The sequence below is a fragment of the Aythya marila genome, assembly GCF_965140915.1.
Source record: "Aythya marila genome assembly, chromosome: 1".
Classification (NCBI taxonomy): domain Eukaryota; kingdom Metazoa; phylum Chordata; class Aves; order Anseriformes; family Anatidae; genus Aythya; species Aythya marila.
The window spans coordinates 139,610,581-139,637,296 of NC_139042.1; the positions used below are offsets into that span (position 1 = coordinate 139,610,581).

Here is a 26,716-nt window from a genome sequence, read left to right on the forward strand (position 1 = left end):
ATGGGCTAGACTGTCTTCTGCCAACTCTAACAGAAACACAGCCAGGTAGACAAGTTTTGAGTAAACAGCTTTTTACCAGAGATGAGGATGTAAGAGGAAAAAGATAACTCAGATGGACTTTCTGATGAGTTTGCATCACTGCTGGAAAAAAGTACATTTTTGAATTGCATATGAAAACAAATCGCTGCAAAGTCATCTGAAGAAGAAACAGGGGACTCCTGCAAAATCATTTTTGTGATTCAACACTTGGTGCAAATGTAACTTAGGGCTAATTTTTGTTTTTCACTTCTGAACCTATTGATGTCATAAGTGCAAACATTTTATTTTATTGTGAAATACAGCTCGAGAGGATTAAAGACAAAGCTATTTTCTAGTTTCTTTTGCAGCTGTAGGCAGGCATATTTGCAGGGGAAGGGAGGCAGAAAAAGGAACTGTGATGTGAAGAAGATGCCACATGGGGAAAAAGAGTTTGTTATATGAAGTTTTTCACACTCAGCTGATGTGAATGTGGAAGTGATAAGTCGTGGTTCAAAGCTGTTTTCCTGCGATGCTTAACTGGAGTCACATCTCTTTGTGCATCGCCTTGTGGATGGAGTCACATCTCTTCAACCATTCCCTTGTGGACAGAAGTTTACATGATAATTTGAACTAATTACCCCTTAAGTTACCAAGGAGAGGAATAGCTGAGAACTGAATGAACTTGAAGACTAAATTATCCTTTTGAGTTCTCTTTATGGCTAATCACTTTTACATCATCCTCTAAAACCATAGAGGGCTTTAAAGAAGAATATAGATGGTAGATTTTTTTTTCCTGGGTAACCTGAAAATCTGTATAGGCAAATACAAGAAGTACCACAGACCTCAGAGGCACTGTATGTGTGTTTAATTGAGACATTTCCTTAACTCATTATTACAGCTCATTTGTACCGAGTACAGTTGTGGCTGAAGACTGTCCTGGAAAGTAAAGAACAATTGGTAGGTGGACTTCTCCAGTCTCAGAGAAGCACCAAAGAAAGCAGAATGCTTTCAGAAGCAGAAGGACCTAGAATGCTCAGAATTTCAGAACCAGAAAGACTAAGAATGCTCATATGTTAAAGCAGATGAGAGGACTATGAGTAAATCCAAAGACCACTGAAACAGTATGGAGATACTATCTCCTAAGAAAAAAATGAACTAGTTTTTAAGAAAGATATTTATACCTGTATACAAAATACCCTAATTTATATCTACAAATAAGTGAGTAACTCAAGCTGTAAATCACTCTTTAGACCAAGGTGAGTCAATAAACACAGGCAGTATTTTAAAAGTGTGTGAAGAGACAGTGACTACTGAAATATGATATATTTTCAGGTGCAGCTTTCCCTAGCAAACTTTGTGGAACTATATGCACTACACAGACAATACTCTTCTTTTGGACACAAAAACAGAATGATAACAAATAGCCTCGTGGGTGAATGAAAGTTATATTATATTTAGGAAAAGGAAAAGAGGCAGCAGAGTGTGCAGGATCCATTCAGAAAAGGAAGGAGCCAGCATCATGAGCATTATAGCCATAATCTTTTCTGAACGGACTCCTCTCTCTGCTGTCTTGGACTGATGAACTCAGGTAGGTCACTCCCCGTTTTTCCTAATAGTTTTCTCATCTATAAAGTGAGGACAGTAATGCTGATCTTTGTAAAGTGATCACAGTTATAGGTGATGGCTTCCATGTAGCAACTGGAAAAATTCTCTTCAGCATAAGGCCCATAAGAAGGTGAATAAGCAAGTGCTGCCTTGTGTCTGCTGCCATTTATTTATTTATATTCTCACACAAAACCAGGGCAGGTAGAAACCCCTGGAATTACAGATTTCCAGCTGTTGTTTCCAACAGGAGCTAAAATAAACTGCCACAGAAGAAGAGGAGACTGCAATGGAATGACAACACAAGGCACTCTGTCTTATAAATTCAACCTAGTATCCTAAATTCATATGGGACACCTCATTCACCACACCAAGAAAGAGGAAAATTTTGTTGCCTGTTCTGATTTGGAAATACCAGTGCAAAATAAATCATGTTGTTAGAATCAATGAACTCAGAGCAATGGACACTGTGGGAGACATTACAGCTCCCAAATTGCCCCATATGATGGATTCCTGATTTGTTAATTAGCTCTAGATTGCTAAACTATTCAGCCCAAGAGACAAACACATTTTTCTGACATGAAGGAATGGAAAATTGACAATTTGGTTTGCAAACACTTTTGAACTGACTCTTGAAACTAAGATTTCTTGATACAGGAACATCATCAAGGGCCTTATTGATTTACGGACACTTGATAAAATAAGAAATGTGAATACGGAGGCTCACCAACTGGACAAGTCAGAAGCCATCATCGTTACTGTGTTCATTCACAAACGTATGTAACATGAGAGGGGTGTGACTGTTTAGACAAGATATACCAGGAAAAAAGATGGCAAAATATGGTGCAAAAATAATTCAATTATCCCCAAACCTGACATAATAAACCTTAGAAATTCAGGGGTAAATTTAAAGGAAATCCAAAGCTGCTATGCTAAAAAGAAGCATGTTTTATGGCCTAAGAAGTGTTAATTCTGCCCTGGAATGCTATCATGAAATAACAATTCTAATTACATGTACTACAACATTCTAGAAAATTCACATTAGATAAATAATTTTCATCTGCAAAGAAATGTTATATGTCCTACAGACATTTACAAGGAACAGATCTTCACAGATTTTCTAGCTTGATTAACTCCCATAAGTCTGAAGACACTGAATATTGCAACTGGAAATTTATCAGATTACTCCAGATTAAAACAAATTTGAGGCAATGCTCTTAATTTTTACTGATTTTGTGCCCTAAAACCAAACATACAAAAAAAAAGTTTATAAGCAATAATTTTAATGTAAACATCTACACATAGGAAAAGACTAGAGAAAATTTGCAGAATCTCAGTTTTGTAAAGAATTTCAGAGAAATCTGCACAAACATGTAAGGCTGATTAGAAGAAATACCAACACATATTTAACAAATGATATAGTGGCCACTCTCTATCCATCAGCTAGTATATCCTTCTTATACATTGATCTGTAAAGGGACTTTGACATGCAACTGCTTGGGTTGGAAAAGAGCTGGTCCTGCCCCAAAACATCAGAAGCTTTCTCTGCTTCTAGCCAGAGATGAAGGGAACTTGCATACATTAATAGCTAAAATAAGTTCAGTTTTTCTTAATCTTCAGTTCAGACTAAATATAAAGAACTAAAATATGAATGGGTGAATACACTATACAATGAAAATAGCCATTTTTGAGAGAAAATAGGTATCAAGGAAAGAAGGAAGGAAAGAAAGGTATTTTAAAAGCATCTGAATCCTTTTAAAAGCAGCTCTCTGTCCTTATCTTTCCTGAGCCTAAGAAGAATGGCTCGGTTACCAACTGGAACAAGGATGTTTGATGACCCAGGCAAATACCTCGGGGCTACTGGCTACTTCAAAGAGCCTATTTCTGTCCTTTCCTTGTAAATTAAATTCTAGACTTGAGGATCTGTTACAACTCTTTCAGAAACATAAATTCACCTCTAAGAAAAGCATTCATTTGAGAAAGAGGTATTTTCCAAGTCAGCAATGTTTTGTTAGACATTTCCTGGTCAGATTTATTTAATCTTTTTATATACATTTACATCGTTTGTTCATTTAGAACATTATTCATATAATACTGTAATCTTTGCAGTAATACAAGGTTCTCTTGATACATTAGCATAACACTACAGGTACAGACCTTTTCTTAGTACCTAAAGTTCAGAAGTACTTTGCTGAAAAGAGTCTTGAAGTTTAGTTTCATTCCAGGCTGTGGGGGCCCAAAGTCTGGTTAATAGTTCATTGATAACATTATCTATAAAGAATCACCTCACAGTTTTAGTCCTGCTGCTCTCTATGTAGCTAACTTTGAGAGCTACTTTACTCTATCCAAAAATATTTATGATCTTCCAAGGAAAATGAAAAGCAGGCTGGGTGAATGTTAAGACATTTTCACATTTCATATTTGAGAAGGAATTTCAGGGCTATCCTTATTTTTAAATCAGTCTATCAATTCAAGTCATGGTGAATGAATAATTTTGTGGAGTTGTACTTGGCTAAAAGAGGAAAAGGCATTTAGGTTTCTTTGTGTTAGTAATTGCTATAATTGTAAATGACACAGCTAACTGATTAGGGGGTGTTGAACATGCTATTCCTAAATTATTCCAACCCAACAACTCAATTTTTATTTTTGCTTTAAAGGGTCATTTCAGCAGTGATCTGAACAACTATACAGCAGATGAAAGGAAAGTAACCCTGGATCCCCTTCACTGTGCTGATTTTGTGTTCTAAGATAATGGAGCCATTTTTCAGTAGAAGTTTTAAAATTATCTGTGTGACTTGGAGATCTACCTAAGGAAAATCAGTATGTTTGACCTGAAGATATACATTACAAAATATATAATACGGGGAGTTGAGGACTAACAAATATTTCAACAATCCTTGATTTAGAACTTAAATGCTGAAAAAAAATAATAATAAAAAAAAAAAGGCTGTAGTAGAAGAGGTGCTCTAGTAGAATAGGATTCTCATGTGTCCTATTTACCTCCAGAGATGCCTTCCTGTTTCCCAGTTAAGTTCCCATGCTTAATGTTCTGCCTCTGCATGTACCAAGCACACATCAACTTGCTGGGGCTGAGAACAAGTTAACAATTAATTTCAAGATTTTCAGCAAAGATATTCCCTCTGCATGTTTCAACTTAAGCATCATAATGGTAAAAATACTCACATTAAGTACAATGAATATTTTCTTTAATAAGACACACGAAATGGAAGAGTGATTGGTGTACTATTCTTCTGATTCGCCTAATGAAAAGTCACTGAATAAAACTCCTGAGCAGTTGTTAGAGCAGAGATTTGATTCACATTTCTTTCCTTCCTTCAAGCTAAGAGCTCTTATCATTCAGTCATAGAAGAATGTTCTCCTTCTCTGAATAGAAATTCAAGCAATCTTGAATTTTCTCCTGAAAATATGGAAAAAGCCTCTAGCCCAGTCCAACCTATTGGCTAGCATTTTAAACCTCTTAGCCTAGAAGTTCAGAGGAATCCAAGGTCTTTCACACCAAGTAAACACATACATGCAGTAAGTTTCACTTTGTTTGGTGTTCTTTTTTTTTTTTTTTTTCCCTTTTCTTCTTTTTTTTTTTATAATGGTGATTGCTATGATGTGCAAAACTAGATGAAGATATCTCAAGATGAGGAAGGAGCTATATTTTAGATACAGATGATTATGCAGAAACCTGTGGGGCTCGGGCATATTTGTCTATTGCCCATCTCAGTTATCTGTGCATTCAGCATGTCTGCTGTTGTGAATCTTATGCTGTGGCATGCAAGGTTAAGGTGTTTAAATAAAAATTAAGTATCATCATAACAGCTTGATCTAAACTCAGATGCCTCAAGGAATCTAAATAAAAATTAAGTATCATCATAACAGCTTGATCTAAACTCAGATTTCTCACTGCTACTAAAATATATAAAAGGTACTGTAGAAAGTTTACCTTAGATCTCCGTTCATGCATCATTGCAGAGACAATCAAGCCTACGAGTATCTTTAAACCACTGTTATACTGTGTTATGTTTTGAAAAAAAAGAGACTAAAAAAGAGGAGAAAACTTAAGTGGCCGGTAGACGGAAAGCTGATCACCACTAACTGTCTGACTGAGTAGAATGAAAGGAAAGCAAACCGAAAACAAAACCAAAAGAAAACAACAACAAAAAACACCATGATTATGAACAAGAAGCTGTGCTGAGAAGGAATTTATAAAGCTGCAACATGGGTGCAGCAAAACCTTTCAACAGGCTTGAGGAATTTTACTGTGTTTAACCGTTATGCAAGCCAAGTTCAAAAAGAAGGTATTGAAAAGCTTATAGGTGGAGCTCTTATAGGCACATCAGGATCAGTTTACTGTAATCTAATCTGAAATTAGTGTTTTTTTTTCTGTATTCTTCCCAAATTGAGTGTAACCCTGTTCAGAAATGGTCTTTTCTCAAGCTACCCTACAAAAGCGAACTTACTCTTTTGGATACAATGGGGAGCATGTCCAAGCAAGCACCTCTGTGTTTTTAGAAGCACTGTTTACTCCGAGTAGTTTTATTGTCAGTATAGTTTCCCTTGGAAGAGCCTTTATTCGCAGAGGAAAGTTGATTCTAAACGAAAATCAAAAAAAAAGAAAAATAAAAAATTTAGCATTGTTACCACAATTGACATCTTTTCCCGTTTTTCTATATATTGACATATATTGACATATATTAAGCTATAAATTATGAGAGTGCAACTCTGAAGGAAAATGCAACTGATAGATCCTTTCAACACACCAGCTACATGTTTATAAATATTGCCAGACGCTAACTTGGGTGATAGTACTTGAGAAGGGGCAAAGAATAATTCATTCACTTCACTGGTAACCACTAGAGCTGACAAAGGCAGGAAAAGCCTAGTTAAATTCTTGCTTAAGAATTATCTTATCAATCAATGAAGGGTTAATTCAGCATAAGTACCTCCCCTAAGGGTGAACTGTAAACCAATAATTAGTTATTTGCTGGCTTGTGTCTTCAAAGGAAAACAAAGCTTAAGAAACTAGAAGTTGTGCTCTGGGTAGGGTATGATAATAATTCTTGTGTTCACATGTGCTTCAGTGGAGTGATATTTTTCAAGCACAATCTAAAAGCAGATTTTGTCTTAACAGGAATGAATGATTCTTTTTTTTTTAATGGAAAAAAAATCAGATATGAGTGTTTATCTCAACTTCATATTGAAGCAAAATTGATTGGTCGTTTAATTTGTATATATAGATTAAATGATTGACTTAAAAACATAACTTAGAGCAAGTCTAATAAATGAGAAACTTTCATGCTATATGGAAAAATCATGTTACTATCCAGACATGTGTAAATCTATTTTCTTTTTCCTGAAGAGAATGTCTATAGTGGATGGAGCCTTTCCAATTTTTTTTCCATGTTTATTCAGTAAAAACTTAAATTTCTCAAGGAGAAAATGAGATTAACTTTTTTTTTTTTTTGTATAAACAAAATCAATATAAGGGGCTAAAGGCTAAAACAATTATTTTGCATTGACAGCATAAGCATTAAGAAAACAAAAGGTCTGCATAAAATTGAATTTAAAAAAAGAAGATAAATTTAAATAATACAGACTCCATTTAATTTTCACATATTCAATCTAAATTGCCAGAACAATACAGCTTTCAGCATTAAAAAAAAAAAGCATAGTCATGTAGTAAACAAATGTAGAAATTGTTATTTAAAAAGTATCAAAGCCTGAAAAGCATAAGGATTATGGGTAGCAAAAATATGACAAGGTAACAGTAAAATGTAAAATTAACATAAGATTTTTCTCCTACTTTTGTCACTCCGCATCTGTCATAATTCTACTGGCTTCAGAAAAGTTTGCTTGAAAGCACTGAAGAGTTGAAAAAAAAACATTTGGTTTCAGCTGAAAGTCTCAAGCATGCTATATTTGCATGAGTGTCAGGATTTCATATGATCAATCCTAAACATTTTGGAAATTATTCAGATTTGCATACCTCTCAGAATTAAAAAAAAAAAAAAAAAAAAAAAAAAGCGAGACAGCGATTTCCAACTCTTTGTAATTAACATGAATAGAATTGAGAAGCGATTCTAAATTGACTTCCCACATGTCCCTATTTATAGCTTTCAACTCTGCTTCCTGTCTCATGCCCCCTTCCTCACCCATAATTGGAAAAAAAAACTTATGGAAAACTATTACATGTCATGGATGGTTTGTTCTGCCTTTTTTCATTTAGAGGCCAAAAGCTCTGTCCATATTTCATAATACCTTTTGACAGTGTTACACAACGTTAAAGCATCATTAGTATTTTCTGTGATGAGAAACAAATAAAAGCCAAGACATGCATCATCTAATACAGAAATTTGATAGCACTCCCTGTGAATACGGAGAAATTAAAAAAACTGATAATATCCTTCTCCTTGCAGAAAGCAAATGCTTGTCAGAGACTCCCTAGGACACAATATATAGCACTACCAGACATACATGTATGCACACGGAAAAAGCAAAGCAAAAGTTAGGAATCCCAAGACTTAAACCATGGGCCAAAGATTAGCAAAATTTCCCTTCCAGTGGCATGTGATATACATAGAAGGGGAGTATCTGTACCATTTAAGACTTTTTTTTTTTTTTTTTTTTTTTTTTTTTTTAAGACGTCTAAGCCTACCCTGTTAGTATTATACTTTCTGACTGCATGAGGCTGAGACAGAGATGACTCAGAGGAAACAGGAAATGGAAAAGCATGAATGAACAATTTCAGCAGTAGAGAAGAACAGAGAAGCTACTCACTGAGAAAGTGCTGTTTACAGATGTTAGATAAAGTTATACAGCTGTTTTCAAAGGCTAAGAACCTAACATCATAAGAGCACTCAACACTGAAGAGCTCTGGGGCACTCTGGTCTTTGCCCTGAGAAAGTATAAACAAGATAGACAAGCCAAACAAAATATGGGGAAAAAGGAAATCCAAAGCCAAGAAGGTGATGAATGGTAGGCTTAATGTTAATTCCATATTTCATGTCTGTAGGTTTAACATAAATTACTGAGGATGGAAAAAGAAAGGAGGTGGTGGAATGAGGAGATTAAGAGCCAGTTAAGAAAAAAAGTAAGAAAATAATTGAGAGACCTAAGCCATTTAAAAACAAAGTTGATGAGAAAGTAGAGGGGGCAATTTTGGACTGTGCACATTATTAACTAGATAGTATCAGCCTGTTCAAACTTTGCACCAATGTGATACCATTTTTTCAAAGATAACACACACGTTCTAAAAGAAAAAATAGACTTCTAAAAAGAACAAAGACAAAAGACACAAATTGAGGCATCCTCCTTAAGTATCAAATCATTCCTACTTCTTCTGAGAACATTCTAAGAAGGACAAAAAATGATAAAAGACATCACCAAAAGATCATGTTCAAACACACACACACACACAAAAGAAACAACTACCAACTTCAGACAGTAATAGGTTAAAGCAGTGTAAAACACAAACTAAATACGTGAAAATCAGCAAATAAAACAAGCCTTATCTTTTATTGAAACACTCTTCCTAGATTCCAATTATCAAAACACTGCTCTCCATTTTCTTTTGCCTTGTTTATTCAGTCCTAATCAGGACTCATTTTGAATTTGCTAGTTTTATTTTTTGGCCTGATTGATGCCTAACTGTTCAGTGAATAGGTGACTTCCTAACGTAATGGAAGCTCTTCTTGGTAACCTTTTACCACATTCATTTTCAATGGCTGTGACCAACTGAAAATAGCTTATAGATTAGAATGAAAGTAGCACTTTAACAACTCAGGACAAGAAATCTTATAAGAAGGAAATCATCTTCTCTGTGAATTTCTGAACGTATTCCCTTCTGTTTCAGAAAGTGACTTTAAAGCTAAAATATAGTGAACACAGTTACAGTTTTAGTGATGCAGATTTCCTACAACAACAAATGGTGCCACTTGATGACGTATAAAAACCAATGGCAGCAATACTTACTTCATTAAAATATTCTATTCTTAATCCATTCCAGCTCAAATTCTTGCAAAAAAAGTGCTAATGAGTGTTTATATACATATATTTATTATATGAAATACAAACCAGCCTGTTCTTGAGTATGTTTTAATTTATGCTAGTTAGGCACATAACACATTCAATGCTAAAATGGCACCACCTCTACAGTTCCTCCTCTCTGTATGTTTCAGATTATTCTGAATATATAATCTGAATGATATATATATGTTACATGCCACATGCTACATGCTATATATAAAATGCAATTATAATCAGTATTCTGTCCAGTTTGGTGCTGTTTGTTGTTTCTCTTGTTTTGAGAGTTAGCAACACCAATAGCAAAAACACAATTTTCCATTATACAACTGTGATAACTATTTCACATTTAGTATAAATTAAAACCAAAACCACAAACATTTCCTTTCCTGTGCCTGTTGTCATACAGAAAAGATCTTGTCACCTTACTATCCTGATTAATATTTGGATACAGTTCCAAAGTCACACTGTATTAAGCACAACTCAGTACAGCTGTCAGCTCCCTTCTTTATGAAAAAAAAAAAAAAAAACATTTGATTTTGCTGTTAAGTGTTGTGTGAGTTTTAAAGTAAGAACATGTGTGTTATAAGCACCTGTTTCTGAATAAAATCTGCCCTGTCAAGCAAGCAATATTCTGGTGGATCAAAGACCAGGAGGGAAAACTCAAGATGTAAGACTATCGGCTGGCTTAAAGCACCCCATCTGACCTTTGCATTTGGGCTAAAAATAGCAGCTGTTTGCAAATCCAGTTCCAGATACAAGCTAAAACATACTAAAATCATGTCACATCTGACTGCCTAGATTCTCAGCTTGTGCTTCTGGATCTCATTAAGTCTAAGAAACCTTCCCTTACGATCTGAGGCTTACAGAAATCTAGGCTAACCATTTCTATGTGGAAAGGTGGAAGGAAACATGGAAAAACCTGCCAGACAGATATACATTTGTGGTTTTATAATTTGGAATTTGATTCAGATTTTGAAAATGATTTTTGAAACTCATGCAACAATAAAAAAAGTAAAAAGGTGCATTTGTGAACTAATACTACTAAGTTTCATGCAATTCTAGATCTTGTTTCTGGTGTTAAGAGCTTCTTATGAGTACCTATGAAAGAATTTGGTGTGCATGGTTACCTGTTTTTCCATTAAGCTCTTTGCTGGAATTGCAGACATTTAGTATGGATTTTGCAGAAGGAGAGGTTTAAACAGAAATAATGAAGCTTTCATCTGATTTCCTTGTGTTTTCACAGAAATGGAAGAAGAGCAGAGTTCCAGTCATGTCTGAAGAATTTATTTTTATTCTATTGCCTTGTATTTTGCTTTACAAGGAGGTTGTGTGTAACAGGCTTTCCAGCAAGGAATCAGCCACGTTTTAAAAGCCAAAAGTACTCATAAACAATATAGTCCTTCCTCTATATTTGAATTATATCTGTCCATATGTACCAAAACAAAGAATTTGACTAAAACATGGGTAAAAGTGAAAATTGCTACAGAGCCAATGGGAACAATCCAACTTTTTCAACACAAAGACAGCAGTTCGTTCCCAGTCATACAAAAGAGTAAGGGTTCAACACAAACTTTATGGACTCAACTGAGGTATCAAAGAAGATAGTAGGCCCCAAATTAACTATTTGCAGACGTATTTCCAGACATATATATATATATGCAAATATGTCTGCAAATAGATGTATGCAGAAATGCACCCATTTTATTTCTTAACAGTAGGGCATTCATACTAAGCTTCTCTCATCTGTTCAGGAGTGTTGTGTAAGAATACAACAAAAACTATTAAGATAGAAATGCAATGGGTTTGACATAAAACTGTCTTGCTCCATTAGACCAGCTTAAAACTGATTAATAGTTTAGAGGAAGGCAAAAAAAAAAAAGTAAATGGATTATACATTTTATATTCAATTATAATGTAACAAAGCACCTTTTAGATTAATTGTACTCTTTGTTCAATTACAATGTAATCAAGCTACTTTCAGATTTAGAATACAATGGCAATATAAAATATAAAAATTTTGAAAGACTAAATATAAAAATGTCATGCTCAGAAATCCAGAGAACGTTACCAAAATGTAAAAATATAAATAAACAAAAAGCCTACTTCTTTCCAACCTATTGCAAATATGCCTTTTGTCATTCCATTGCCTAAACTGAATGCTATTTAAGTTTGTGCCTTGCTTTTCAATTGAGTTATTTTCCTCAAAGCAGACAGGCACATGGCAGGCAATTGGCAGCCTTTATTCTAAAATTCTATTCTCTTAAACGAAAGGTCCTCAATTTAAAACCAGACTGCTTACATAAAAATCAACAGCCACGGTCCTTTCTAAACAAAGAATTAAAGAAATGTTACAATAAGTTCTCAAGCTGGATTGCATATCTATTTAGAGGTGGATCCAAAGTGCAAAGTCCTCACAAGAGAACCAAAATATAGGCTCTTGTACCTCCTTTCAGTTTCAGCATTTTCCCAAAGCCAGCAGTGCTGAACAAAAGCTATTCTCAGACCAGCTGAGTTTAGTTTATTCTCAGACCAGACTTAGCTTAGTGCTATTGCTCTTCCCTTTGCCTATCCCATTCCTTTCCCACTCCTACCTCCCTAAATTTCTCTGAATTCTGTGGGGTTTAATTTGCACAGAAGATACATAATAAAAATGTGGGCCTTTGTTCTGTTTTGTTTTAAATTAACATTCAGTTGGTAAAATCTTCAGAAAAGCATACATCAAACATGGACCAAAACTTACTTCTCATTCCACTCTGCCAGGAAAAAGAAGGATCTTTTAACTGGTATACGTTTGCAAATCTTCACTTGACATATTGTCTTCCCAGCGTAGGTCAGTGAACAGGAAAAAGAAAAAACTTTGTAACTACAAAGAGAAAAGGAAAAAAAGATTAACTGCAATGTAATATGTCCAGCATGGTTTACCATTGCTAAACAGTTCATAAAAGGCTAACTGTTCATTAGGGCTATCTGTTCATAAACTTGTGAGTGCCTGTTCTTATGTAGCAAGAGAATAAAAAATAAAGAATCTCATTTTAATGTTTTATTTTTAAAAATCTACACTTTAATGTTCAGAGTTCAAGAAAAGTCTTCAAGACACCTTAAATTCTGGTCCAGATTTTTGGCATTAACTTTTTTTTTTTTTCTCCTCACTATTGCAGTCAATGCAGTTGCATAAATTGCATTATTGCAGTTTAGACATAAGGTTTGAAGTGTTTCAACTTGGTCATCATATAACTTCAGTCAGCAAACTATTTACACTTACTTTTTTCAATCTGTAATAACAACAACAACCACCAAAACAAAAAAAAACAAACATAATACAACAGGGTAATAATTAAGGGAATCTATACATTTATTGCAGAAGAAGCATTAAAGACATCTGTGCTGGTATTTGTCACATACTTATCTGACTGGTTTCACAGTGTAATTCAGGTCTGCATCTACTTCTTGGTTTCATATTCTTCTTACTGAAATATTTATTTATTTATTTTTGGTCAAAACGAGAGGAATATTTTACAATCAACTAATGTTGTTAATTAGTCTTGTAACATCCAGATCCTCCTAAAATCCTAAAAAAATTGTCACACTCAGCTTTAGACCACATGCTGTATAAGAACGATGAACATGGGAAAGAAAATGGAGTCAAATCTGAAGAGCAAGTCTGAAGCATTTGCAGAGTCAAGCTTCCTGGCTTTGCCTTATTTACAAGCACTGTTGTTGATCTCTTCCAGAATGTTATAATAATTGTTAGAATTATTGTAGCAGATGTATTATTTTTTTTTTAATGTGTAGTATCTATAAGGTATCTATGCAAAGAAAGGAAAAAAATACCAAGAGTAAGAAAAGCTTTTGCTCTTAAATATGGCATCTATTTTCGAGAGTCCAAAGGCTACAAACAATTGGAGTATAGTGAAGAAAATAATAGATTGTTTTACCATAAAGTGATTAAGCACTGCTGTTTAAACAGAATTATTGATACACAATATAGTGATATATCCCTGATTTACATACCCTAAGACCTAATCCTGGAAAGATTAATCTTTATGCAATGTTTAAGTTCAGAGTGCACATGCTTCAACATATATGTCTAAAATTGTTAGAGTGTCCAAAGGAGGGTAACAAAGATGGTAAAGGGTCTGGAGGGGAAGACATATCAGGAGTGGTTGGAGGACTTGGCTTGTTCAGCCTGGAGAAGAGCAGACTGAGGAGAAGCCACACTGTGGTCTAGAACTTCCTCAAGAGAGAAATGGAGGGGCAGGCACTGAGCTCTGCTCTCTGCTGACAGAGACAGTACCAAGGGAACAGCATGGAGCTGCGACAGGAGAGGATCAGGACGGATATCGGGAAAAGTTTCTTCACTGAGAGGGTGGTGGGCGCTGGAACAGGCTCCCCAAGGAAGTAGTCACTACACTGAGCCTGCTGGAATTCAAGAAGTGTTTGGACAATGCTCTCAAACACATGACCTGTTTTATTTTGTTTGTTTTTGTGTGGTCCTTTGGTGACCCAGAACTTGGACACGATGATCCTTGTGGGTCCCTTCCAACTCAGATATTCCCTGATTATTTGTAGAATGTTTTGCCTAGGTATCCTCCCTATCAGTTCAAAGGCATGGCACTCTAGTCTTGTCCCAAAGATCATTTTATATCATCCTGAAATAGAGAAGTATTTGAATTTTGGGCTATAGAAACAAATGCAGCCAAAGCTGATGCTAGCAATATTATGCCATTGGCATCAAATAGGGAACATCTGCTTAGGTTCTAAATGAGACAAAAGAACAAACTGATAACAGAAACAAGAAGGAATTAAAATACCATAAAGAAAGGGTTGCAACATTATTCTGCAACTGGTAAGGTCTGTACCTATTTTTTCAAGGAGAACATTAAGACTGGAATAGAGAAATTGAGAGCATAAATATAGAAATTGATAAAGTGCCAACCCACAAAAGTGAGCTTGAGAGGAATTTGTTGAGACACTAAAATGATTCTGTAAAACAAAGGTAGGTCCCCCTCCCTTATCCCAAACAATTAGAGGAAAAGCTGTTTATTACATACTTGAATGTATGAAGAAACAATGAGAGACAGATAGTCAGAGATGTCTAAATTCTAACATTTATATTGTATATATTATATTTATGCAAATAAATGTACTAAAATAATGTTATGATCAGCAGCAAGATCATAAAATCTGACCTTCTGGAGAGGGAAAAACAAGTGCTGTGACATGGTCAGCATGAAATTATATAGTACAGAAATAACCATGAGGAATGTGGGTATGAAGTTAGTAAAAGTATCTGAGGAAAGTAGGTGACATGGACTGCAGTCTATGTTAAGAAATTCATGTTATGTATGAATATTGGAAAGACTGGAAGGGAAGATTAAGGAAGAACATATCACAGAGAATCACAGAATTTTCTAGGTTGGAAGAGACCTCAAGGTCATCGAGTCCAACCTCCAACCTAACTCTAACAGCCCTCCACTAAACCATATCCCTAAGCTCTACATCTAAACGTCTTTTGAAGACTTCCAAGGATGGTGACTCCACCACTTCCCTGGGCAGCCTGTTCCAATGCCTCACAACCCTTTCAGTGAAGAAGTTCTTCCTAACATCCAGCCTAAAACTCCCCTGGCTCAACTTAAACCCATTCCCCCTCGTCCTGTCACCAGGCACGTGGGAGAACAGGCCAACCCCCACCTCGCTACAGCCTCTCTTGAGGTACCTAAAAAGAGCGATAAGGTCGCCCCTGAGCCTCCTCTTCTCCAGGCTGAACAAGCCCAGCTCCCTCAGCCGCTCCTCGTAGGACTTGTTCTCCAGGCCCCTCACCAGCTTCGTCGCCCTTCTCTGCACCCGCTCAAGCACCTCGATGTCCTTCTTGTAGCGAGGGGCCCAAAACTGAACACAGTACTCGAGGTGCGGCCTCACCAGAGCTGAGTACAGGGGGACGATCACCTCCCTAGCCCTGCTGGCCACACTGTTCCTAATACAAGCCAGGATGCCGTTGGCCTTCTTGGCCACCTGAGCACACTGCTGGCTCATATTCAGCCGACTGTCCACCATCACTCCCAGGTCCTTCTCTGCCTGGCAGCTTTCCAACCATTCCTCTCCCAGCCTGTAGCTCTGCTTGGGGTTATTGCGCCCCAGGTGCAGGACCCGGCACTTGGCCTTGTTAAGCTTCATGCAGTTGACCTCAGCCCATCGGTGCAGCCTATCCAGATCCTCCTGCAGAGCTTTCCTACCCTCGAGCAGATTGACACACGCACCTAACTTGGTGTCATCTGCGAACTTACTGAGGGTGCACTCGATGCCCTCGTCCAGATCATCGATGAAGATATTAAAGAGGACCGGCCCCAGCACCGAGCCCTGGGGGACGCCACTAGTGACTGGCCTCCAACTGGACTTGGCTCCATTCACCACGACTCTTTGGGCCCGGCTATCCAGCCAGTTTCTAACCCAACGAAGCGTGCGCCAGTCCAAGCCAAGAGCAGCCAGTTTCTTGAGGAGAATGCTGTGGGAGACGGTGTCAAAAGCCTTGCTGAAGTCAAGGTAGACCACATCCACAGCCTTTCCCTCATCCACCCAGCGCGTCACTCTGTCATAGAAGGAGATCAGGTTCGTCAGGCATGACCTGCCTTTCATAAAGCCATGCTGACTGGGCCTGATCGCCTGCTTCCCCTTCAAGTGCTGCATGATGACTCTCAGGAGGATCTGCTCCATGAGCTTTCCTGGCACTGAGGTCAAACTGACAGGCCTGTAGTTTCCCGGGTCAGCCCTCCGGCCCTTCTTGTAGATGGGCGTCACGTTTGCTAGCCGCCAGTCGATTGGGACCTCCCCCGATAGCCAGGACTGTTGATAAATGATGGACAGTGGCTTGGCCAGCTCCTCTGCCAGTTCCCTCAGTACCCTTGGGTGGATCCCATCCGGCCCCATCGACTTGTGCACATCTAAGTGCCGTAGTAGGTCACCAACCAGTTCTTCATGGATAATGAGGGCCACATCCTGCTCCCCATCCCCTTCCACCAGCTCAGGGTACTGGGTATCCAGAGAACATCCGGTATTGCCACTAAAGACTGAGGCAAAGAAGGCATTGAGCACCTCCGCCTTTTCCTCATCTCTTGTAACTAAGTTTCCCCCCGCATCCAGTAAAGGATGGAGATTCTCCTTAGTCCTCCTTTTTGTGTTGATGTATTTATAGAAACGTTTTTTGTTATCTTTAACGGCAGTAGCCAGATTGAGCTCCAGATGAGCTTTGGCCTTCCTAATTTTGTCCCTGCACAGCCTCGCTACTTCTTTAAAGTCCTCCTTAGTGGCCTGCCCACTTTTCCAAAGCTTATAAACCCTCTTTTTCCTCCTAAGATCAAGCCACAATTCTCTGTTGAGCCAGGCCGGTCTTCTTCCCCGCCAGCTCGTCTTTGGGCACGTGGGAACAGACCGTTCCTGCGCCATTAAGACTTCCCTCTTGAAGAGCGCCCAGCCTTCCTGGACCCCTCTGCCCTTCAGAACCGCCTCCCAAGGGACTCCACCAACCAGTGTCCTGAGCAGCTCAAAGTCAGCCCTCCGAAAGTCCAATACAGATAGATTCTCATTTTCATATGCTTGAACATAGTGTTCAAGACATCAGTGGCATTTTAGGCCATATGTAATTTCACATTTTTCTGGTAAAACATAAAATGCAAGGGGAATGTTATAACCATCTGCAATATCAGGATAGTGATTGTAGTTCTCCATTTATTACATTAACTAATGCAAATTCTCACAGATTTTTATTAAACTGCTAATTACAGCTAATGCTGTATAGTACACTCTTTTGCTCACAGTCTAATGCAAATGATCCCAGTTTTTTAATCAGTCATTTGGAATTCAAGGTAAAGTGGGAGCAAGGGGAAAGTACTAATAAAAACTTGGAGAACAGCATTTTCAGTCATAAAAATAATGTAACCAGACTGTAGTGATCTCCCCTCTGATTTTACTGGAGTGGTAAGAGGAGAACGTCAGTTTTACATAGAGTAGAAAAAGCAGTTATTTGAAATGACAACTAATTTGAAAAAAAAAAAAAAAAAAAAAAAAGCTGAAAAGAATATTTCAATCAGCCTTTTACTGAAGTTGTGACCCTTTTTGATTTCCTCTGACAGGTGGATATACCAGGTATGCTTGGACCCATAAACTGTACTTATTTTAATCAACATCTATAAAGAGGATTGTCAATACGCATGCCTTACTGAGTAATGTGGTTTGAATACACAATGAACAAAAATTGCTCATAAAGTCTCGTTCAGATTGGGTTTAACCAAGCACCCTCTGATTAACTTGGTAACCCTTCCAGTTACTTGTGCTGCAAAGGCCACACAAAGCCCCAGACCAAACTCTCTTGACATGCAATACACATACTCTCCTCTGTCCCTCTGAGCAAGCCAGTCACACAAGCATTTGTACAGATACCCATCAAGGTTGACATTCTGACTTTGCCTGTTAACATCCTTCCATACTGGTCAAGAGCAACCATGTAGGCCACCTCTTCCATTCTCCTTCTATCAATGGGGCCTGGAAGTCTCGTACTTAGTCAACTTACGTTGGTGCTTTTTATGCTAAAAGAGTCGTGGAGATGCACCAACTTAGTTTCTAATGTTAATACAGGAGAATCACCAAAGCAACAGAGGTAAGCTAGCACCCGTTAAAAATACGTGATTGTGAGAGATGAGACAACACCCTTATTGTGAACACTTGCTAGATCCCCTCCTACCTGTTCACCCACACTTCTGGTATGTTATGGGCAGCATAAACCGTAAAGCTGAGCTGGGAATCGAGACTGATGTCTGCACATGAAGGGTTTTTAGGTATGCTGGCAAGCTGGAAATCTGTTTCAAAGCTGCTGCTGTAAACATGGATGAGACGAGAGATGGCCATGGAGAGCTCAGTCACAGCAGCCTCCATTAATGCTAAGAGGAGAGAGAGAAATAAATAAAGGTTAGCAATAGGTCAGTTGTGATGAAGCATGTTTATCTTAAACCATCAGTTATGGCTTTAAAATGCTTCCTAATAAAATTTAATTAAAATGATATAACCTACCAACTGAAGCCAATTAGCCATCTGTGCTTCTGAAACCAGCCTTAGCTCATTTCTGGTGTATCATTAGCAGTCTTTCATTACAGTGCCTTCAAATTAAGGCATTTTCCAAGTACGCCTTTTAAACTACAGCAAGTTAGCGTGTGCCTCAGATACATCATTTCAGCCTGTTAATTTTTGTGCTGGAAGAATTTGTATTATGTAAGCATTTTGTAATTTATGCAACTAAGTAGTTGCTTATTTCAAGGGAAATAGCAATGCTGCTGTAGAATGAAGAAAAGGCACTGGTTAAATTTTAGGACTGTAAAGCTATTGCAAATACACATAAACAACTCACAAAATATATATAACATCAGCCACAATTAGACATGGTCAAGTATTGGTCATAACATTCCACAGACACTGAAAGATGTATCTACACAGTTACATCAAAAGCAGGCTGTCCACTCATTTACATTGCACCTTTATTTATGTTATTTCCTTTTGGCGTCAGCTCTGCAGTACTCTTTTTCTGCAATTACTGGCTTTTATTCACCTTCCCTCTCTCTGCATTTCTGGAGTTGCTGGGGACTGACTGATTGCCATTGTAAATTAAAATTCCCAGCCCCTGCAGCCTCCATCAAGTGAATGTAGATGGTACAAGCACTCTTATTTCTCAGGTAAGGGACAGTTTGAGGAAAGAAGTGTCAGAGCACATTGTATCATTCCAAGATCAGAAGGATTTGGCTCCCAGAAGGGTATCCAAAATTCTCCCTCTCCTCCCCTCTATCTCCCAAGTTTCTACATGAACAAGAACACACATTTATCACCTTTTGCCACAGTTCTCAACATACTCCCTCCACTTGTCAGGACACTGCAATCAGTAGCCATTTATTCGCCATGTAGTAGTATCTATTACCAAAAAACAAACAAACAAAAAAAAAGTCCCGGGAACAAGAAGCCTGACACTTATCTGCATTAGCTTTAAATATTTGGGATAGGAGCAAGTATCCTGACCAATATCAGCTACAGAGCTACAGACAGCATGATTCACTGAATTTATCTATCCCAGTTTCCTACTGGAAATGTCTCCAAACAAAATATCACTGGTCTGGAACTTTATTTCCCTTCTTTGATACCTTTGGCCTTTAAACTAGAGAATACTCAGGATTATTGAGTCACAAAATGCATGGCAAAAAGTCCAAAGGAATTGCATTTTATATCCATCTTCATTCTATAAAGAAGACATTTAAATTATATAACAATACAGACATACTCAACTTTGAAATAGTTCAATATATAGTAAAGTTTGCTACTGGAAATACTGACTGGAGTTACTGCACACATGAAGGACTGGCTAGAATAACACATATTCTCTGGTTGTAATCATCTTCCACATACATGAGCAGAATCATTTTAGAGACCAATCAATTAAGAAAACTCAGGCTTTTTACTCTGTTTTTTATACAGTTCTGTGCCTACCATATTTTTCTTATTTCTTTTTAATTATGCTCTCTACTATTTTCTCTATTTATAATCATTTTCCATAATTGCTCTACCTTTAGCTTTAATGCATTTTTCTATAGGATACTATATTATTCTGAAACCCAGTTCTCTTGGTTGCGCAATAAGATGTACACCTTCCAAACTAAATGTTTAATTTGCACTGAATTCTTTTACATTCCAAGGAATTCCCTATAGTCATATACATAAAACCTTTTTAAGAGGTCTAGAAGAGAACATCAGTGGATTTTTACCATAGCACAGTATTTACAGTGAGGAAAAACAGCTATTTAAAAGACTCCCTGACTCCAATCTGTTCAAAGAGACAGATAGGTAGAAGTAATGTAATAGCAAAGTCCTTGTTTATGCAAATTGGCCCTCTGAAGTGAATGATTGCCAAATACAACCTCTTCAGCATTTTCTCCAAAATGAGGGGCAACGGAGTTTGGAATCCTTATAAAACTTCCAGCTGTTTGCTGAATCATGCCCTTTGGCCCTGCAGTTTATACAACCTGTATTCTATGCTATATGGCAATTATTCATGTTTTTTTCAAGAACAAGAGGAAATGTATCACATATCAACGAAGCCACAGAAAGAAGGAAATATTCCTTGCAGAAAGAAAAAATAATAATCGTGAAACATACACAATAAGGTAATGTGTAAACATTTTCCCTAATAGAAGATTTTCACAGGCTAGATGCCTATTGTTGTATCCAAACTCTCGTCCACTGGCCACATTTGCAGAGGAATGATTCTATCCAGCTACCTGAGAGACATAACTGAACATCAAATAGGTAAAAACAAAATCCCCCAAAACTGAGGGAGAAAAGGAAAAACATAAGGAAAAACACATTTCATTACCTCATTTACTTGTTACATGCTTCATTTTGTCAGTGGTGAGGTGAAAAAGGTTTCCTGTGTCAGGGATCTGCTCGTCCTACAAGAGCTATGTGGCTAGACAGGGCAAGGTTAAAAGTCTTCACATAGTTACAGGCACTATCTGTGAGACATACACACAAACACCGGTGAAGGAAGCTGGGAAATTTTCTTTCTTTTCTGTTTCTCTCTTTCACCCAAGAATTTGCAGAATCTGTGCCCAACTGCGGAAACAGAGCCAGTTTGGAAGCAGGCTCTGGTGGGTGCTGCAGACTGGTTCTGTTGCTAAGATGGCATGAAAGGTGAAGACAGCAATGGGGCAATCAGTCTGACCACCAGCAAAAGGAGATGAATGAAATTTCAGCGTTATTTACATAATTAGTAGGAGATCCAGCATGATTCTTCTCATGAATACAGTTCCTCAAGTGTAAGCAAATGTCCAAGTATGACTTGGTCTGCAACTACAACATTTTTTTCCTACATGTGCTTTTTTACTTATCAGTTCTCAGTTTAAAACCACCCAGTGGTTTTTATGCCACAGTCAGCCCTTTCCCCACTCTTCACTCATTAAGCCTGATGGCAATTAGCTAAATTAGAGACAAACATCTTGGCTAGTCTGTAAGCGTCCATTATTCACAAGAGTTGGTCAGCACCTTTTCACTGTATTTTTTTGAACTGCTGAATAGGATTTAATACACTAAGACTACACAGCCCATTCATGAAGCCAGAGAGCTTTACTGCTTTTAATGACTAATAAATCATAGATGAGAAAGGACTATAGCGTTTCGATAATTTACATAGCAAAGGCTGTAGGCAGATCTATAGCAGATCCAAAGTTTTAGGTATGCCCGAGTTTATTTTCCAAAAAGGTGTCCCATGCATAGTTAATCTCCAAGGGTATGATGAGTATACCACATCAAAAAGTGAATTGTGACTGAGATTAATAATCTCACAACTGAAGCCTCAATTTATTGCTGGTATGGATTTATTCAGCATCACCTTCTCACTGTTCCACTATGGAAATGAGATGAAAACAAGGGAAGAGAATTTTAATGACAACTGCCAGATATGTTTATTTCTGACACATGCTCCTTGTACTTGAAGTTTGAAGGCATTAATTTCACTGTTGATGAGAAACAGAACAACCCATGCCATCCCTGAAAATGTAAATGAATATACCTGCATGTACTTTCAAGAGATAGTAAGCAATATACTAGCTTATTCCTTATTTAAAAAAAAAAAAAAAAAAAAAGTACTTTCTTTTTCTCAGTCCAGTTTTACAATTCACTTAAGATTTCAGTATCAGACCTTGCAACAGAGTAGGCACTTTGCTAGCAGATGACATCAACTTAATATATATTAAACATGCCCTGTCTGATTCTGTACACGTTTTCTCCAGGTAAGACACAACAAATACCTGGTTGAAAAGAATTTGAATGGAAGGCTTAAGATTCTTATCTTTAAGATTCTCAAAGATATTTTGGAGAACTTGATTTTGACATTACTCTTTCTCACTTATTTTGAGTGAAAGGCTCACCCTCAAGATTTAGCTGAGGTGCTAAGGAATATGAATTAGACTACTGTCAGAAGAAAATGAATAAGAAAAAGGCAAAACATGAAAAGGCTGCAATGCCCAAACTGACCAGCTGAAGTTTCCATGCACCAATATTTTTGGTGTTTTCTCCTGTTAACTGAAGAATCCTGTGAATTATCTTTTGAAAGAAACTTAAAAATCTGCTGTTGTCCTAGTACTAGTACACAAAATGTTTTTGCAACTGTTTTTTTGTTTTGTTTTGTTTTGTTTTGTTTTTGAGGACTGGGGGATTGTAGTTATACAAAAATTGGTCTTAGTTAACAGCTTGACTAAGCTGTCAGTCAACAACTTACAACTTGACAACTAGGTCTTAGTCAACAACTTGACTTTCAAGAAAACATATCAAGATGTAACACAGCAACAGCTTAAAATTAAAGAACCATGCTCAAAATTAAAAACAAAGCAGGAGAGGCTTGTGGAGATGAAATATATTCAATAAAAGCTCTTGACATTTTTCTATGCTCTGAAAACAAAAAGCGATCTTTCCAAAACAAAATTATAATGGCTTTGTCCCAGGGAAAGAAGGAAGGGTTTTCCATTTAATATAGGAAAGCTTTAAAATAAAGCTCCCATTTTCCTCCTTCCTCCTTTTTTTTTTTTTCTTATTTTTATTTTTCTTTGATAAATATTTTTATGACCAGATCTAGAAGTAACTATCAAATCCAAACTCAATCACTGATCTTTACACCCTCAAATGTAACGACAGCTTCATTTTGTTAAATATATCATCATCAAGGCATCTGTTTTCTACATTCACTCAAAAAGAGAAATTTCAGCAGTTCTGATAGAAAAGACTGTTGGATTCAATATCACCAGTTCATGGTGCATATTGGACTTTCAGGGATGGGCCCCAGAGAACTATGGATCAAGTTCCAAAAGCTGCTTATCATGTCTGATCTGGTGAAATCCTTGCCTGAAGTCACAAGGCTGTAGACAGTGTATAAACGTTCATTCATCAACTTTTGAGAAAGGCACACCAAGTGAATTTTATACCAGCATGCAGCCTTTTTCATACTCTAGATTGCAGTGAACCACAATGTTAAATCTCTATTAACTTGAATAATCTTATTCTTTATTTTCTGGGAAAACTATATACTGCAGAAAGGTGATAATGTCTCAGAATTAAGAAAAATAAACCACATTTAGCAGTCCAACATTAGTATTATTTTTCTGAGGACATCATATAGGGAACAGAACATGATCCATACTTACATGTAGCATGGATGAGTACTACTCTGTTCACAGCAATGGAATAATTTGGTCTACAGAGACAACACTGTTAATAGAACCAGTTATTGCAACACTAAATCAAGGCTTCAGATTTTGAATATACACTTTGACCTGAGTAGTCCATGGTGAATGACTTACATTAAACCTCTGATAATCTTTTATTAAAGAGAAAAAATAAAGCTGTTTCTAAATAAATTAATAAGTAAAACTTTCACTTTGATATTATCTTATATCCTTTTCTCTTTTGTGGGAGTGAGAAGCTATAATGGAGAGAAGCAAAGCACCATTTGGCAGTCTTTTATGATACTTGAGGTAATAACTGTCACTTGGGGGAAGGAGGAAAACAGCAAAAAATATTAGCTGAAGTAACTGATTATTGTTCCTGCTGTTTGAGTTTGATCCTGCTTTCTTGAAGATAAGCATGAACACAAAAAAGAAACAGAAAAGAACAGCACAAATGGGAAATGTAGCCTGTCCTCTCAATTGTCAGTGCTGACTTCGTTTGCAATTGTGCTGCAAAAAACATGCTTTTTAACTTCTCCTAGGTCTGGAAAAAACTGCCCTAGGTTAAGATGGTGATTTTACTTTACTTTTGACTTACAGGCTTGCAAATTTTTTCATGCATGCCATTTAGCCAGCTAAGCATAATGAAGTAAAAAGAGGGCAGGGAGCCAATGAGGTGGAAAAAAGAAACACTGGTAGTTTCACCTGGAATGCAGGTCTTACCTTCCAAGTGATTTTTACTTTTAGCCTCAGCAGGTGAAAATACCATCTGAATTCCTCTCAGGCTCAGTATCCTCAGGATGGGAGACCCCATGGTATTATCATGAAGGTGAGCACTGAGGTGTTTGTGACTGAAGAAAGCTCTTGATCCCCAAAAGAACAGATGTGTGTAATGCTTTTATCCACCTCCTGGGCATGAGTTCTAGGTTCCAGCAGATCAGTTTTGGGCATTGCTCTTTTACTTTTTTTTTTTTTTTTTTTTTAAATCAAACATAACCTTAATAACAGGCTTCGATATGAGATCTAGACTTTTTTGTTTTAACATGTTTGCCTAGCTTTAAATATTTTGCTGTCTTTTAGAAGTTTATTTAGTAGGTCTAGATGTAATGCACAGTGTGTTAATACATACATGAAATGTATATCAGTGCATGTAAATGAATTTTTGATTACCCTGGAAAACTTTGAATGTAGTCTTCTACACAGAATTACTAATGGCCTGGCAAGTTCTGACTTGCAATCAGTAAGTTGCAGTTTCTAATATTACATTACCAAAAGGATCCTACAATTGTTATGAAATTCAGGCGTGCCGAGAACAAACAGTAGTATAAGTATTTGCAGTTAAAAGTTTCCTGGCATAAATAAATAGGTGCAGAAAAGTAGAGTAAAAAGCTGAGAGATTCCTTTGCTTATACTCAAGAAATCAGATTTTCCTTGAGGAAGCTGCTGATTCGGTGAAGCCCAACCTTGAAAATATCATTAAGTACAGGAATGCTTTAACTCCTTTCCAGACAGGTTTTCTGGAACAGTGGGTGATTTCCAAGGTAGATGTTGATTAGTAACTATTAATTCCTTTTTGTATTCAACCATTTTTTTCCATTAGTAATGTTTAAGGGATAAATGACTATATCCAAGAGAAAATAATCATATAAACTCCTTACCATCCAGCTGCTCCCTTCCACACCTGCATGTTCTCCCCATACTCCCCTGGTCCCCTTGCTGCTTAGCTTTTCTTAGCAGTTTACAAATAGAATTGCTGTTTCTTTGTTTGCTGTTTGTGAAACTGAATAATGGTGAAACAACAAGCCTGGCATTTGGAGTCCTTCGTTTAAATCACATCTGTGTTTGAAATGCTGCTGCAATCTTTGTGGTTGGTTCACCTCTTTACCTCTCTGGGCAAATTGCAACAAGAGCAGCTAAAAGAGGGAATGAGAAAAAGTACATCTTAAATGGACACTTTTTTCCTCAAACAAAACAGACAGACGGCCATTCTGCAGCACACCTTGTCTCATCCTGAAATGCAGACGGCTGCCCCTTTGAGAGTGTCAGCGTAGTGCTCTGGTTACAGGATGCAGGCAGCCACGATGGGGTAGGGCAGGACCTGAGCCCAGGAGGTGTCACCGCAGGGAACCCAACACAGACATTCATAAGAGGACAGACTCCTGCTCATCCCTTAGCCTGGGAGCAGCTCTGTAGTAATGCTAACAGTACTGAGGCAGTGATGCTAAGTGGATTTTATCTGAGGGATTAAATAAGGTAGGGTATATCATTTTGTCCATTACTGTTAATTAACCTACTTTTATGACAGTATATCATGCCAGACAACACTGTTTACACAATGAAAGATGACAAAGAACTGAAGCTTAAGGAAGGAGGAATGAAAATTACTAGAGTTGAGGAGAAAAGCCACGCACAAAATTATTTTTTCAGGCTTCTAGGAAGTTCCTTATTTTCTCTTTTCTCTACATAAATAGTCAGGGTTAAGAAGAGCTAATAAAAATAACATTGTCATCACTACTATGATCACCACTAACTATAATATGTTCTTTCATCTGGGAAATGCTATGTTTCATTTATATTTTTGTATCACTTAAATTTGTATTTAGCATAATTACCATGTAACTGAATACATAAACATCTGCAACATGCAAACTAAAACAGTTCACTAATACAAAAAAACAGCAAAACATGTATTTTCTGATGACATCTTGAATTTTTAAAAAATAACACTTTACCTTTGTCTGGTGTTTCCACACATTGAAGTGTATTCTGGAAAGATAAAACCCAAGGGAAAAAGTAATCAGTTACTTCAGAAAAGAACA

The 26,716-nt window shown here is 37.1% G+C and overlaps 1 protein-coding gene across 1 annotated transcript in view; it reads right to left on the reverse strand.

Moving 5' to 3' along the window:
- Positions 1-26,716, reverse strand: part of PIK3C2G (phosphatidylinositol-4-phosphate 3-kinase catalytic subunit type 2 gamma) — a 211,214-nt gene that overhangs the window by 135,798 nt on the left and 48,700 nt on the right. Inside the window, exons 10-13 of the mRNA XM_082751635.1 lie at positions 26,630-26,663; positions 18,389-18,584; positions 12,395-12,517; positions 6,090-6,221 (exon numbers count right to left, since the gene is read on the reverse strand). Of these exons, the coding sequence (XP_082607761.1) occupies positions 6,090-6,221; positions 12,395-12,517; positions 18,389-18,584; positions 26,630-26,663 (485 nt within the window). The remainder of the gene's footprint in view (positions 1-6,089; positions 6,222-12,394; positions 12,518-18,388; positions 18,585-26,629; positions 26,664-26,716) is intronic.